The sequence below is a fragment of the Lygodium microphyllum genome, chromosome 9 (assembly GCF_053477565.2).
Source record: "Lygodium microphyllum isolate KBCC chromosome 9, Lygodium_microphyllum_v1.1.10, whole genome shotgun sequence".
NCBI classification, from domain to species: domain Eukaryota; kingdom Viridiplantae; phylum Streptophyta; class Polypodiopsida; order Schizaeales; family Lygodiaceae; genus Lygodium; species Lygodium microphyllum.
The window spans coordinates 149,935,059-149,950,093 of record NC_141143.1 but is presented as its reverse complement, the minus strand read 5'-3'; the positions used below and the strand labels follow the sequence as shown (position 1 = coordinate 149,950,093).

Here is a 15,035-nt window from a genome sequence, read left to right as displayed (position 1 = left end):
GTGGTTCCATGCCTTGTTAGTCATTGGGTAGTACAAAGTACTTTGTTACATTCATTGATAATTATTAATATAAGGTCTAGACATATTCTATTAAGTAGAAATTGGATGTCTTATCTACCTTTCAGCATTGGCTTGCTCTTGTTGAGAACTAGTTTGGATATAGACTAAAATGCCTAAGATTTCATAAATGGGTTAAATATGTCTCTAAGGCATTTGAGAAATTTTGGGATGAGAGAGGTATTAAGCATCAATTCACTGCCCCCTACAGCTCGCCCTAGAATGGTTTTGTTGAGTGCATGCACATGACCATTCAAGAAAGAGTCCAAAATATGCTTAATTAGGCAAGTTTATTGTAACATTTTTTAGCAAAGGCAATTACTATTGCCGTACATTTGATAAATAGATCACCATTCACTACTATTGGTTGTCAAGTTGCAAAGGAGGTATGGCCTAGAAAACCTCTCTCATATGTGTATCTTAGTCTTTGGATATGTGGCTTTTTGCCATGTACCCAAGAATAAACATAAGAAGTTGGATCCTAAGTCTGTGAAATGTATCTTTTTTGGTTAATCAGGATGTAGATGAGATGTGATAGCCTATGGGATTTACAGGCTCGAAATGTCATCCATAGCCATAATGCTATCTTCTGTGAGGAGAAGATGCACAAGCAATATGAGCATGTAGTTGAAGTATGTAGGGTAATCTTTCTAGCCAAATAGCCAAATGATGCTCTAGTAGCCATAATGTTGTCTTCCGTGAGGAGAAGATGCACAAGCAATATGAGGATGTAGTTGAAGTGTGTAGGGTAATCTTTCTAGGCAAATAGCCAATTGATGCTTTAGTAGCCCATGACCATGATTTAGATGAGATATGATCAATAGATCACCATGCACTACTATTGGTTGTCAAGTTGCAAAGGAGGTATGGCCAAGAAAACCTCTCTCATATGTGTATCTTAGTCTTTGGATATGTGGCTTTCTGCCATGTACCCAAGAATAAACATAAGAAGTTGGATCCTAAGTCTGTGAAATGTATCTTTTTTGGTTTATCAGGATGTAGATGAGATGTGATAGCCTATGGGATTTACAGGCTCGAAATGTCATCTGTAGCCATAATGTTGTCTTCCATGAGGAGAAGATACACAAGCAATATGAGTATGTAGTTGAAGTATGTAGGGTAATCTTTCTAGCCAAATAGCCAACTGATGCTCTAGTAGCCATAATGTTGTCTTCCTTGAGGAGAAGATGCACAAGCAATATGAGGATGTAGTTGAAGTATGTAGGGTAATCTTTCTAGGCAAATAGCCAATTGATGCTCTAGTAGCCCATGACCATGATTTAGATGAGATATATAAGCCTCACAATCTATTTTGAGACGGTCTACAAGAGATAGACGTCAATCTAATTGGTTTACGTTCTCCATGGATTATGTTATGGTAAATTTTGGTGAGCCTCTTACTTATGAGGAGGCCATGTGTAGAGGTGATAGTCACTCTTGGGAGAGGGCCATGCAGTTTGAGTTTGATTCACTGCAAAAGAACCATACATGGGATTTATCTCCTTTGCCGAGTGGGAGACATGCATTGCCATAAAAGTGGATGTATAAGTTGAAGAGTACCCCTCGATGTCCCAAGCCAGCATACAAGGCCAGATTAGTTGTTTAAGGATTTTAAGGAGTATCGTGTTGACTTTAATGAAGTCTTTTTTCATGTAGTCAAGATGACTATCTTATGATTGGTTTAGCCTTGGTTGTGTAGCTAAATCTAGATCTGTATTAGATGGATATGAAAATGAATTTTCTACATGGGGACTTGCATGAGGATATCTATATACAGTAGTTTAAGGGCTTTATTGAAAGGGGCAAGAAACACCCGGTGTGCAAGTTAAGAAAGAGCATTTATGGTCTTAAATAGGTACCTAGGGAATGATACCATGAGTTCGATGATTTCATGCATTTGCAGGGATATTCCCACAATGATATACTCACAATGATTTCATGCATTTGTAGGGATATACTCACAATGGTATCTATTACTAAGGTAGAGTATATTACAACCACTTAGGTTGGCAACAAGGTCCTGTGATTAGGCTGTATGGTAGCAAATCTTTGTATTACTATTACTTCTACACTATATTTAGATTCTGAGTGCTATTTAGTTGGATAAGAATTCAATCTTCCATAGAAGACAAAGCATATTAAGGTTTGTTATCACTTCATTAGGGAGGTGGTAGAGAATAAGTCTATTGAGCTTGCCAAGTTGCCAAGATCTCGACTGACAAGAAGTATATAAATCTACTCACTAAAAGTCTCTCAGCGGAATGTTTTGCCTTCCCTAAAAAGATGATGGATATAGGATGAGATAGCGTCTTTCATCATCTTATTGTGCTTTATGTACATTTGTACTTTGTCACTTTTTTCTTGTTCTCTCCTTACTAGAGACACATTCATCTTTAAGTGGAAGATTGTTGGGGATAAATACATTTGTGCCTATGCCACTATATATTTACTCCACATTGTGATCGCACACCTCTACACTATAGGTGGTGAGCGCCCATCACTGTCACTTTATTCTTTATTCTTTCAATGACTATTGAATAAAGGAAGATCAATCACACATTGTGACTATTGGAGTTCCCACATCTTGTATCTCTCTCTCTTACTCTCTTGCTTTATTCTCCATAGCTCGCATTTCTCTTACTTCCACTTGCTTTTGCTTTCACTCATCAAGCTTCTCCTTTTAGAATTATTCTTTGGAATACTCACCGATCAACTACTAGCAAGGTTTATAGTAAATATGAAAGGTATGTCAAGCTAATGTAACTACCATTGCCCTTCGCTTCTTCCATCTCTCATCTTTTTTGTAGCAATATCCTATCGCACAACCTTCTTCTACACCCTCAAGTGTAATTAATATCGTTGGATAATCTCCATAGGTGGTGATGTACCTATAATAGTAATCATGTGCACTCAATATATCGCTACCTTATCGATGTGGAGTGAACTGTGCATGTAGTACATCTGAGGTTGCATTGAATCCTAGACAAGCCTAGGGTATTATCCCACACTTCAAGACTTGGTTGATGCATAATTAATTACTAAGAAGAGATACAATGCTCAAGGTGATAGACCTTCAATTATAACTAGGAGGATCATGTTCTTCAGGTGCCTTTAAGATAGTAAAGTATAAAAAATCATTAGGGTTTGATGATTCCAATAGGTACAATGTGCATGATTGTGCTCCCAACATTTGATAATCTTTTCTTTTTTTTCCCTTTTTTCTACTGCTTTTTTATTTTCTTCTCTAAAAAAAGCTTTTTTTTTTCTCTTTATAAATAAATAATATAATTATAGCTTTATTCCTTAAGAAGAGGACATAGCATGTGCTATAAGCAATCTTTGCTTAAGAGATATTAGTTCTAAGCTTCTCAAAGGCTAAAATGAGACTTTGGGAAAAGAAAGATTACATAAAGCAAACCTATTGTCTCCCATATCCTTGAACCATCTTTGTAGTATCAACCCACTTGCAATTAAATAAATCATCATTATTCTCTAGTTTTTTTTGTATCTCAATCCCTTGCTCAAATTTTATATGTTGCACTGTGTAATTTACACATGGTTCTTATTGGGGAGGTTGGCATAGTTAAACCATCCACAATGCTTTGTTTTTTATTCTTATTCTAGTGTGTGCAGCCATACCAATTATTCTTTGAGGTCTTCTTCCAAAGGATGATTTGGCTCCCCTACATTTCACCATATCTTCAATAAGTTTGTTGGATGCTTGGTAGTTGGAATTAATACGATTACCCATCATGGCAGGAAGAGGGCCTCATCTTTACATCAAGGGCATGAATCTAAAAGTTTGCTCCTCACTCTTGTTTCACGGCCAAGGCCAGTCAACGTATTCCTCAAAAAATTATGTTGCTAAAATCTAGGCTTTGACTTGCTCTAAAACACGCGTCATATTAACAACTGAGCGTAGATATTTTGAAAAGCTTTCCCACGTTATTTAACCATCACTGGAAATGCTAACAAACGCTTTGACGTGCATATACTGTAGGGAATCTGCGACTGTTCCCCTAATGCCATTGGAGACTGTCGACGATAAAGTACGAAATTTATCCATTGAAACGATCGCGAATGGAGAAATTATGCAGACAATTTCAACTCCTAACTGAGGATCTGGGAAAAAGTCAGTTGGCATAAGGATCAATATTGGAACTTCACAGAATGTGTTACTGCTTTTACATGTTTCTCAGTATATCTCACATACTGCCGGGTTTTTGGAAGCTTTTACGGATACAGGATATTGAACACGTTGCACGCTATTGGGATGGTATATTTTACAAGGCCCCTTTTGATAGTGGACTTGATCCTGGTAAAGCAAAGTGTAAGGATACGGCCAGTCCTGACAGATGCTTCAATCATAGACATTGGTTCGAGCCCATGGAAACAACTCCGAAGTGCGATCTGTGAACTTTCACTCCCATGGAGTTCTGAAATTTGAATCTCTAAACCAGATCACTTTGCATCTGTACAAAATCAGTGGCCTTCACCTTGCAATGATCAGACCAATTTGGAGGGAACAGTTTTTGCACTGCCCGAGTTAACTCAGATGGTTGGCGCTCTGCTCTCTTAAGAAACTTCTCCCACCTTATAGCCGTATCAAGATCAACATGAAGGCCTTCTGCCTCCATCTCCTCACATATAGTTAGAATGCTCGATATGACAGTGTCCCGGGCAATCGAAGCTCTCGAAAGGAGAGAATTCATTATACAGTTGTATACTGCAAAATCTGGTTTTAACCCCCTTGTCTTTATTGCTTCAAAGCAGGCAATGGCTTTCTCTGGATATGATGCTGACGCCCAGCCCTTCACTAGTGTGGTATAAGTCATTACATTTGGTTCTACCCCTGCTTTCAGCATCTCTTGCACCGTCTCCATAGCTTTCTGCAACGACAAACGCCTCACACGTCAGTATTGAAAGGCTTCACACCCTGAACTTTGGTATACAACCTGTAAAACATTCTTAGGACCAGAAAAGCGTAAACATATGTATCCGTTTATGAAATTTGAACATTAGAGCACCTTGCCCTCCACAACCATTTTAGGCACCTGCAGCAAATTTGCTACGGCAAGCTAAAATGTGAAGGTGACATACTGTACAGGATTTGGACTGATGCAAAGACTTGAGGAATGTGAACGTGCAAATCAATAACGACACTCAAAAGCTCCAAAGAGATGATCTTGGTTATCAAGCTCTCTTCTTCAAACGAATGTAACTGTAACGCTTCAACAAAAGAAAGAAAGAAAAGTATGTACGCATCCACACATATGTATGTACCTATGTACGTAAGTATTCCTGCATCCACATGTATGTATGGAGATATACAAACTTTGCATGCATGCATGGATGTCTCCATATACAATGTCATACACACGAGAAACTTTAGCTACATAAAAAGATGAAACAATACCTCCATATTTCCAGCTTTGCAGCACGCATTAATGAATGTGGTATATGCACGAACATCAGGTGTAATACCTTCTTCCTTCATCTGCTGCATCACATCATCCGCTTCCCACAAGTCACCTCTTTTTGCCCACCTGAGTTCATAATTGAAAAATAAGTGGCTTTCTCATAACAAGCTCAGCAGGAATACTAGGTTCAAGGTTATTCATTTTAGGACTTAGTCAAATGAAGGAACAACTCCCAACTAAAGGATAAAGATGAAATAGAGAATATGGTGCCTAACAGCAGCCTTGTATCCGCCCATGCAAAAAGAAAAGAGGAGAGATTTGTATAAATTTCAAAACACGTGTGGGTTTAAGAGAGCCAAAAAAATACATCTAATGTGACAGCGGTCAATTATATACAAAAATGAAAAGCACATTCGTACACTTTCATGTTCAGGGATCTTTTAAGGGATGAATTATGACATGAAATTCCAAGCCTGTCCTCTTAAGAAGCCTGTACTATCTCTTTGGATTTCTGATTGCCTTCTAGATGGGAGGGAATTCTAAGGTCCTGGGTGTTGAACACACAAGGCCACTTGTTGCATTACTTTGGTCACTCTCTGTTTTATGTAGATGCCAATGATACAACAAGGCAACAATGTGAGGGGCTTAGATAGAATAATCCACAGTACTATCCATGTGTGTGTCAACTGCAAGTTGGTTGACTAGCAGCTTATCTAAGGTATGTTTAACGAAGTTGACTTCAAGTTATGATAGAACTATGGATGGTATGTGCACTCACTGTCATGTGGGTTGCAGTGATATGGCTGTATTGCCAGGAGTATAGCAACCATCTCAATTTGTATGAAATATTATTTCAAAAAAATTGAGCCTACTATTGCTACTTTGTGTTGAGCCTTGGCTTTAAACATGTAATGGTCAGTCTTTGCCAACTGGAGATGAGTATCATTTAGGTCAAGACTCATGTTCTTGAAACTCTCTACGAACTAGACAAGGGCAAAGCTGCAAAACTTAATCTTTTGTGGAGATTCAACCCTGGTCAAGCTTAGACTTTCAAACTTGGTAACTGGCACAGCACTTGCTACAACTTTTGTTTGTGTTTTGTGTCTGCTTGCTCAAATATTTCTCAGCCTCTCTCTCCTGTGCCCTACATCTCAACCACTCAACCATTACGCATAGAGAAGTACCATCTGTGATTGGGGACTCCTCTTCTAGCATCCTGGTCACTCTTAACATGTACAGTTTTATCCTCTTGCATTTACTTTTTGCACATGGTATAGAAGGAACTCCTTTGGTAAGTTTTTGGCTCCCTCCATCTGTTTAACACATCTAGATTCGCTTGCTTTATCGCCTTGTAGCTTCCTTGACTCTCTCTTACATTCTCTGGAGCTCAGCAAGATCCACCACAACTTGGGATATCCCCATCTTTGATGACCTTGTAGTTTGTCTTCAAGCTTCAATTTCTGCCTTTTGTTGCAAAACCAATGCTCGGCTGTAGTCTCCAACTCTTGGAGTGTGAAATTCTCTTCTGTGCTTCCATCTGCATCCCTTATGCTCGTCTATTCTCTTGCAAGGAGGAGATATTTTTTACTTTGTGTTCACTCGTTGAGGCTTTGATCAGCTTGCCTCTTGTTCTCTTGCATCTCCTTGCAAAATTGTGAAGCAACTACCTCAATGAAACTATGTAAGTCCACCATCGATTTTGATTTTGAGGGAAGTGTTGCCTTTTTGCCCATCAAAGCGAGAGGAAGGGAAAGAGCAAGTTGCAAAGAAAACAGGAGGTTGATTTTGGGTGTTTTTTGGTGGGTGTGTGCACAAGGGATAGGGGGATTAGAGATAATTTACAGATTAGTGTGTGGATTCACATGCGGTCAATCACAGGTGGTAGGCTTGCACATGTAAGACCTACCCAGGCAGATGTGTCTTTTGCACCGTATGTGATGGGACTCGTCAATCTTTTATTTCTATACAATAGCCAAACCGATGTGGGGTTTGATTTCTCACTTGTGGTCTATTGTGACACATCAGCACACCACCATCCATTTTTAGATCTTGGATAAAATGCCATTCGCTGGAAGCGTGGAACCCAAACATCCCCATCTCTTTCAATTTCTTTGTTGGACTCACCTTAGGCCTTCGTGGAGGACACAGCTTTTGTAGCTACCGATATCCATTGTCATCAATCTTCACTCACTCACACACACACACACACACACACAGAGCTCCTCCCTATACATCATGTGCCACTTCATGACTTGGTGCCCTGCACTTGCATGCCCTATGCATCTGCCTCTTTTCGCCTTGCGCCTACGTGTCTAACACTCCCTACCCGACTGTTGAACTTGCATGCAGAGAGAGCTGCGTGTCCTATCTTTCGCCAGCGCCCTGCTTGTGCACCGGGCTCCTGCCCTCTACACCAGGCCCCTATCTGCCCTATCAGCTTGGGGGGCCTACACACTGTTCCTCTTCAGCATGTGCCTTCAACCTGTGACAACCTGCCTGTGGTGCGTAGGCTCCATTTTCCTGCAACGGCTAGGTGGTGCTTCTATCTTTAGTAAGATTGATTTAAAAAGTGGTTATCACCAGATTAGAGTAAGAGATGAAGATATTTTTAAAACTGCTTTTAGAACAAGACTTGATCAATATGAGTATTTGATTATGCCTTTCGGTTTAACAAATGCTCCTGCTACTTTTATGAAGTGTTAATGAATGATTTACTAAGACCATACATGGGCAAGTTTGTTGTAGATTTTATTGACGACTATAGTAAGAGTATCCATGAACATGAGTCACATTTGGGTGATAGTCTTTGAAACTTTGCGGGAAGCAAAACTCTATGCTAACCCAGACAAGACGATTCTATGTTTAACAGAGATAGAGTGTTTAGGTCGTATTGTATCTGCTGATGGGATCAAGATGGACCCCAAGAAGGTTGTTGTGATACTTAGCTGGCTGACACTCCAAAATGAAACAGCTCTTTGTTCCTTTTTGGGATTGCCAAGATTCTATAGGAGATTTATATACGCATATTCGTATATAGCTGCTCCTATGACAGATTTGTTGCAAGCTATGGTGTCCTATGTGTGGACATTAGTGCAACAAGAAATTTTTGAGGCTATGAAACAAGCAGTTTCTACTACCCCTGTTCTCAAGATAGTTGATCCTGAGAAACCATTTGTTTTAGAAACAGATGCAAGTAGCATCGCGATAGGTGCAGTCCTTAGCCAAGAAAGCAGGCCTATAGCTTTTGAAAGCAAGAAGCTTTCCCCAAGCTAACAGAATTGGCCAGTTCATGAACAAGAGCTTTATGCTATTGTTCATTGCCTTAAAGTTTGGCGGCACTATTTATATGGTGCAGATTTTAAAGTTTATACAGATCACTATACCCTTGAGTATTTTTCTAGTCAACCAGATCTTCAAGTGCGCCAAGCTCGATGGGCTGAAATGATGCAAGAATTTCATATGGAAATTCTATACAAGAAGGGTAAAGATAATGTTGTTGTTGATGCATTATCTCGTATAATGTATCAAATGAGCTTTACAATTTTGAGAAAGCTCATTGCTTCAAGAAATAAAGGAAGCACAGTTAAGGACTCTTATATGGTAAAAATTTATAAGGCCATAGAATGAGACTCTTTGATCAGGGATGGACCAGATACTTCTGTTTCATTACCTACTGTTATTTCTGGTAAGGCAAGTTCATTTAAGAACCTTTCAATTGAGAATGGGTTTCTTAAACGAAAAGGCAAGATCTGTGTTCCTAGTGCACGGGAATTACAAAAGAAAGTTTTGTTTGATAACCATGATGTGCCTTGTGCAGGATATCCTGGTATTGATAAGACCATACAGCTTGTTAGAAGGATATTTTGGTGGCCAAAGTTGGCCAAGGATGTTTGCCAATATGTCCAACAATGCTTTCAATGTCAAATTAATAAAGCAGAAAGGGTGAAGCCACGAGTCTGCGAATGCCATTACAAATTCCAGAATCTAAATGGAAAAGTATTTCCATGGATTTCATTGTCGACTTACCTAGAACCCAAAGACAAAAAGACACTATCCTAGTGATAGTGGATTGCTTCACTAAAATGGCTAATTTTATAGCCACTCGCGAAAGTGGAAGCTCCACAAGTCGCACATTTGTTTATTGATCATGTGTTTAGGTTGCATGATCTCTCTACCTCCATTGTGTCTGATAGGGATATCAGGTTTATTGGTCATTTTTGGCGTCATGTCTATGGTCGTTTAAATGTGTCAAGTGGTGATCACCTAGAAACAAATGGTCAAACAAAAAGAGTCAATCAGATACTAGAAGACATACTGAGAGCATATGTATCTAATAAACAAACAGATTGGGATAGGCATTTGTCTTTGTTAGAATTTGCGTATAACAACAAACCTCATAAGGCAAGAAGTTTGTTTCCTTTTGAAATAAATTATGGAATGAATTGAAGTTTTCCTAGTACAGTAAGGTCAGATGAGAAATGCCCAGTTATGGCAGAATTTCTTACTAATATACAGGCTAATATTAAAATTGCTCAAGCCAAGTTACAGCAAGCTGCTGATAGGGCTAAGCATTTTGTAGATAAGAAAAGGTCAAGTAGGATCTTTGAATTAGGAGAAAAAGTTTTTCTCCAAGTACCAGCCAAGTCATCTAGTTTATCAACTGGAAAATGTCCAAAGTTATCTCCAAGATATTGTGGACCGTGGAAATTTATTAAGAAGCTAAGTGATGTAGCTTACCAATTGAAACTTCCTCCTAGACGCCGAGTTCATCCAGTGTTTCATGTTAGCAAATTAAGAAAGTATATCTCACGTAATGATAATCTAATTGACGGTATGGTACCTTTGCACGAACAAGATTCAGTTGTTGACCATGGACTAGACAAGATACTAGATCGGAGAGAGAAACGGTTGTGTAATCGTACTCTCCATGAGTATCTAGTTGCCTAGAAGGGTCTACCAATTACTGATGCTACATGAGAATCAGAGGCCTTGATTCACCGACACTTCCCATCACTAAATACGAGGCATAGGATATCTATGCTCGACAATTATTTTATTAAAAGCCCTGTAGTCTACACACATTCGAAAAGAACCATCTTTATTTCTTACAGGTAAAATAGGGGCTGCAAAGGGTGAAAAGCTAGGTCTAATCAATCCTTTGCTTAAGTACTCATCCACCACCTTACGGACTTCATTCTCCTCTTGTAGACTCATCTTGAATAGGGGTCTAGCAAGCTAACTGGATTAGCTCCTGGGACAAGCTCAATCCTATGCTCCACGTTCGTATGAGGAGATAAACCAAGAGGTAGTTCAGATTTAAATGCATGAGAAAAGTGGACTCTTATTTTACTTGATAAGGCCGAAGGGATACTTGTGGAACTTCCACCTTTATCCGTGTCATCCTTTGACACATATTTAGAAATATTTAAAATATAACAAAAGTAAAGAGACTTACAGTCAATCTTGAGCGCCTTGGTCATTGAGAGAATCTTCGCTTCTTGGAGATCTCGTTCTCCGCGAAACACCAATCGTCGGCCCTCATGCTCAAATTGATAAATATGAAAAGAGAAGTCAATGACAGGTCTCTTCTTTGCGTGCCACTGCTTGCTCAACACTAGGGCGAATCTTGCAAGCCGTGTAATTTCAAAATCCAATCTATCCTCGTAGGACTGGACCTGTACAAGGAGGTCAACAACTCGCTGATCCCATGTCTCTGTACCTATCCTGTCAACTAGCTCTACCAAATAACTATATTCTGAAGGGGTAGTCTTGAGCTTCAACTTCTTGACGAGATTAGAGCTAATAACATTATGTCAAGAGCCCATATAAAATAAAATAGCACAGGGCATCCTGCCACTATGCCTTTCATTACAATGAGCTCAGTGTCAGTAAACTAATATCCCTTTTGTGTCTCAGGCAATAACACTGCATCTGGCACAGTTGGTACTTTCTTTGTTACTATGACGGCTAGGATCCGTTCACGATATCCAAAGCCATGTGGAGGTGACTCATCTAGGTCATCTCTCGCCTTATCCACATCCTGCATTGGATTAAGCACCATTTGAGCACTGACTCTTGCCTTCTTGGGACAAGCCTTAAATTTATGCTGCCCTAGGCATCTGTAATAAAGTCCTTCTCTCATTGCTTTCTCCCCTTGCTGTGGAGTGAGCCCATTGTAGGCTCTCTCAGCCCTAGCGGATACCTTCCTCTTGGTACCTGACACAGTCTTGATCATATGTACCTCTCTAGTGTCCTTCACACAAGGAGCACTAGATGCAACTGCAGGAGTAAAGAAAGGGCATGCACCTCTAGTCCAAGGAAATCTCTGGGCCTTCCCATCTTCAAGGACCAATGCAAGCTCCACTGCCTCATTCAAGGTTTTACATCTCTCCTTCTTGACAAGTGGCATTAAGGTTCCTTTTAAGCCCATGACAAATTTATGCACTTGCAGAAAGTTAGGAATATGTTCAGGGACCTTTAACAGAATCTCTCTATACTTGTCCGCATATTCCTGAACAGAGTAGCTCTTCTGAGCTATGAAGAACCACACATCTAGAGCCCTTGTCCGCTCATCTGGAGGGACAAAATTATTATAAAACAATGTCTTAAATGCAATCCAAGTAGATGGCTCTGCATGATCCCGCTCAATTTTTCGCCACCAACAGTGAGTAGCATCCATGAGATTATACGTAGCTTGCTGTATCTTTAAAGCATCCTCATGAATATGGCATAACTTAAAACACTGCTCCCATTTAGAGAGCCACTGTTCCACCGCATCTGTAGTCCTTTGTGCTACTGTGCCATTGAACTTAGGCGGCTTAAGGTCTTTAAGCTGCCACTTAGCTCTTGGCAATGGAGGAACGACTACAGAGGCATCATGTACCACTTGCGTGTCAGGCATACATGCATCAGGTAAACTCTCATCTAAAGGTCTCTTGCCTTTATCCAAAGCATTTCAAGTTAAAATTTGCATTTGTTCAAGCAAAACTTGCATAGTGCCTTCCAAACTAGAAAGACAATTATGCACATCATTAGATGAAGAGGGCAACTCATCATCATGCATAAGAGGTTCTTCCTCTACATCAATGTCATTCAAAGGCATATCTTCAGTGCCTGACATGATTGATTAATTGATGTTTTTTTTTTAAAATGATAATTCAAACCAACAAAAGCTTCACCATACATGGTTGCATAAGTTACTAGTCACTCTTGTAGTGTTAGGTTTGTCTTAATGAAGATCCTAACTCTCAAGAGAGCCCTCAAGATGAGCCATCAAGTGAGAGTGGTAGAAGTAGCAGCCATGGATAAAAGCACTGAGATTGAGGTTTCTATGATAGAAGTTTTTTCAATTGTAATTAGAGCCCCTCTCCATAACAAATAGAGAGAGATTTTTTTTCAGCTCTTCAAAAACCAATACACAAATGTATTGCAAGAAATTAAGGGTGCACTGCACGAGAAGTATCCTAATCCCCACATATGAGATGAAAATTTTATTGGGAGGCAAAATATGATAGCCAATTGGATAGATGATGGGTGGACGTGAGCAAGGTGCTGGTGTTTGAGTCTTCTTCCAATGCTTGAAGTTCTCATTGTGTTCAATCTCCTCCTCCCTCTCTCTTTATACTTTCATCTCTCTCTCTCTCTCTCTCTCTCTCTCTCTCTCTCTCTCTCTCTCTCTCTCTCTCTCTCTCCATTATTATCACATTTCATATCCAAATCCTTTATCTTCAATATCCTCATGGTAGATTGAGCTATTGCCTTCCAAAACCCATAAAAAATCACATACTATTCCTTTCTATTACTCTCATATACCTTTAAAGAGTTAATATTCCCTCTAGCAAAGTATCCCCCTTGTTGTGCCAAAAATTCTACATAATTCATTTCCCCTAATCAAGCACCACCCCCTTATCTTGTCTTTCTTGCCCCTCGCCTTGCCTTGCCCCAATTCCAAGGTTATAAGAGCTTTACAAGTTCTATGCTGGCACCACGAAAGCAATTTGAAATGTCCTTGCCAGTCCTCTCGCCAGTCAAAACCAGAGGTCAAATATGCTGAAATTTGATACTCATCGATGCAAGAAAACCAAAGGAACTGACAGCACTTGAATAGGAGTCCGTTGGAGCCCAAAAATCCCAATTTTTCCCAGCCTCAAGAGGTCACTTTGGCGCGAAATTTCGGAAGTGCTCCCAAGCTCAATTGGTGATGATAATACTTTAGAAGCTTGTCTTCAAATCATTCTTGAAGCTCGTGAAATCGGTTTACAATTTGGAAGCCGTATCAAGAAGTTATAGATCTCAAAAAATGTGCTCAGAAAGAGGAGAAAACACCCTTTTTTTTTACAAGGGGATGGAGGGCTCACAAGCTTGGTAAAAAGGGGATTCTATCCCACATGCAGAGTGCCACAAGGAATTTACCAAGGATAAAAGGTGAAAGGGAGATGGTTATTCTCTCAAGTAAAAGAGAGAGAGCTCTCTTGTGTGATGGAGTGTGCCTTGGCCTTGGTAGTGCTATTGGCCGCAGCTGGCTCACGTGATTAGCTCGCTGGGCTGCTGCTAGGCCTTGTGGTGGGTGCCGCCACCTACAAAGAAAGAGAATTTTCACGCTACGCTGTCTTCTATGGTGTGTTGCACATATGCCTTCACACTGCCTACCAGTGTGCGCTCTCGCGACTGCAGCACGATCTCACCTGTGTGGCCGTAACAAAAAACCCCCAAATCCCTTCTTTTTTTTTTGGAAACCCGCGAGCTCTGATACCAAATGTGAGAGAGAGAATAAAATTTCTTGTGTCTTACTGACCTCCCAACCAAATATACCCTCTTCCCACCTTCTAATCGGGTCTCTAGAGCCTGTTTTCATGGTGCACTCGACCGGTGTTCCCAAATAGACAAGTCTTGGCCAATTTAGCAAGAAATCTGAGGGTATCCCCCGAGCTTCGGACCTTGGCACTTCTTGCCCTTGTCCAGGACACACTAATTAATGGCCGTCTTGGGCTACTTGCCCAACTGAAGGTTATTATGTCTAACATTAAAGCTCATAGAAATAACATTCGTAAGGCCTTAGACATTTGGGACTTGTTTGGTTGTGCTTTGGGTTAGTAGGGGAGAGTAATTCAAAAAGGGCATATTACTAGACATTTGGGTTGTCCTTGTGTGTGGATGTGGTAGCGAAGCATTTGTTGGATTGGATTTCTAATAAGCTAATTACCAAGTTTCTTTATTGGAAATCTTAAGCATGGCCTTTCCATGTGAGCCTCAAAGTATCATAGATGATTATGCTTCCTACTCTTAATTACTTCTTGCCTCTTCTCCCTTGGTCCAAGAGTAATTTGCAAGGAATTACACAAGCAATTCATTTTATGCTTTGGAAGAAACATTCAATCTGAACCAGTACTACTTGGATCTCCTAGGCTCCTGTTTGTGTTACACTTTTTTTTCTAGTAGAATGTGGCTGATTATATTACTCCAAAAAGCTGATTACAACAAAGTGCTCATCCTCAACAGAGTAAACTGGAGCTGATGCAAGGTCACCACTACATCATGTATACAAGCCTCTCAAGGCGG

The 15,035-nt window shown here is 40.0% G+C and overlaps 1 protein-coding gene across 1 annotated transcript in view; it reads right to left on the bottom strand.

Moving 5' to 3' along the window:
- Positions 1-4,194: 4,194 nt before the first annotated feature.
- LOC148031708 (uncharacterized) overlaps positions 4,195-15,035 on the bottom strand; it is a 192,586-nt gene continuing 181,745 nt past the window's right edge. The window contains exons 9-10 of the mRNA XM_087685277.1: positions 5,474-5,603; positions 4,195-4,946 (exon numbers count right to left, since the gene is read on the bottom strand). Coding sequence (XP_087541403.1) covers positions 4,509-4,946; positions 5,474-5,603 — 568 coding nt within the window. The 3' untranslated portion in view covers positions 4,195-4,508. The remainder of the gene's footprint in view (positions 4,947-5,473; positions 5,604-15,035) is intronic.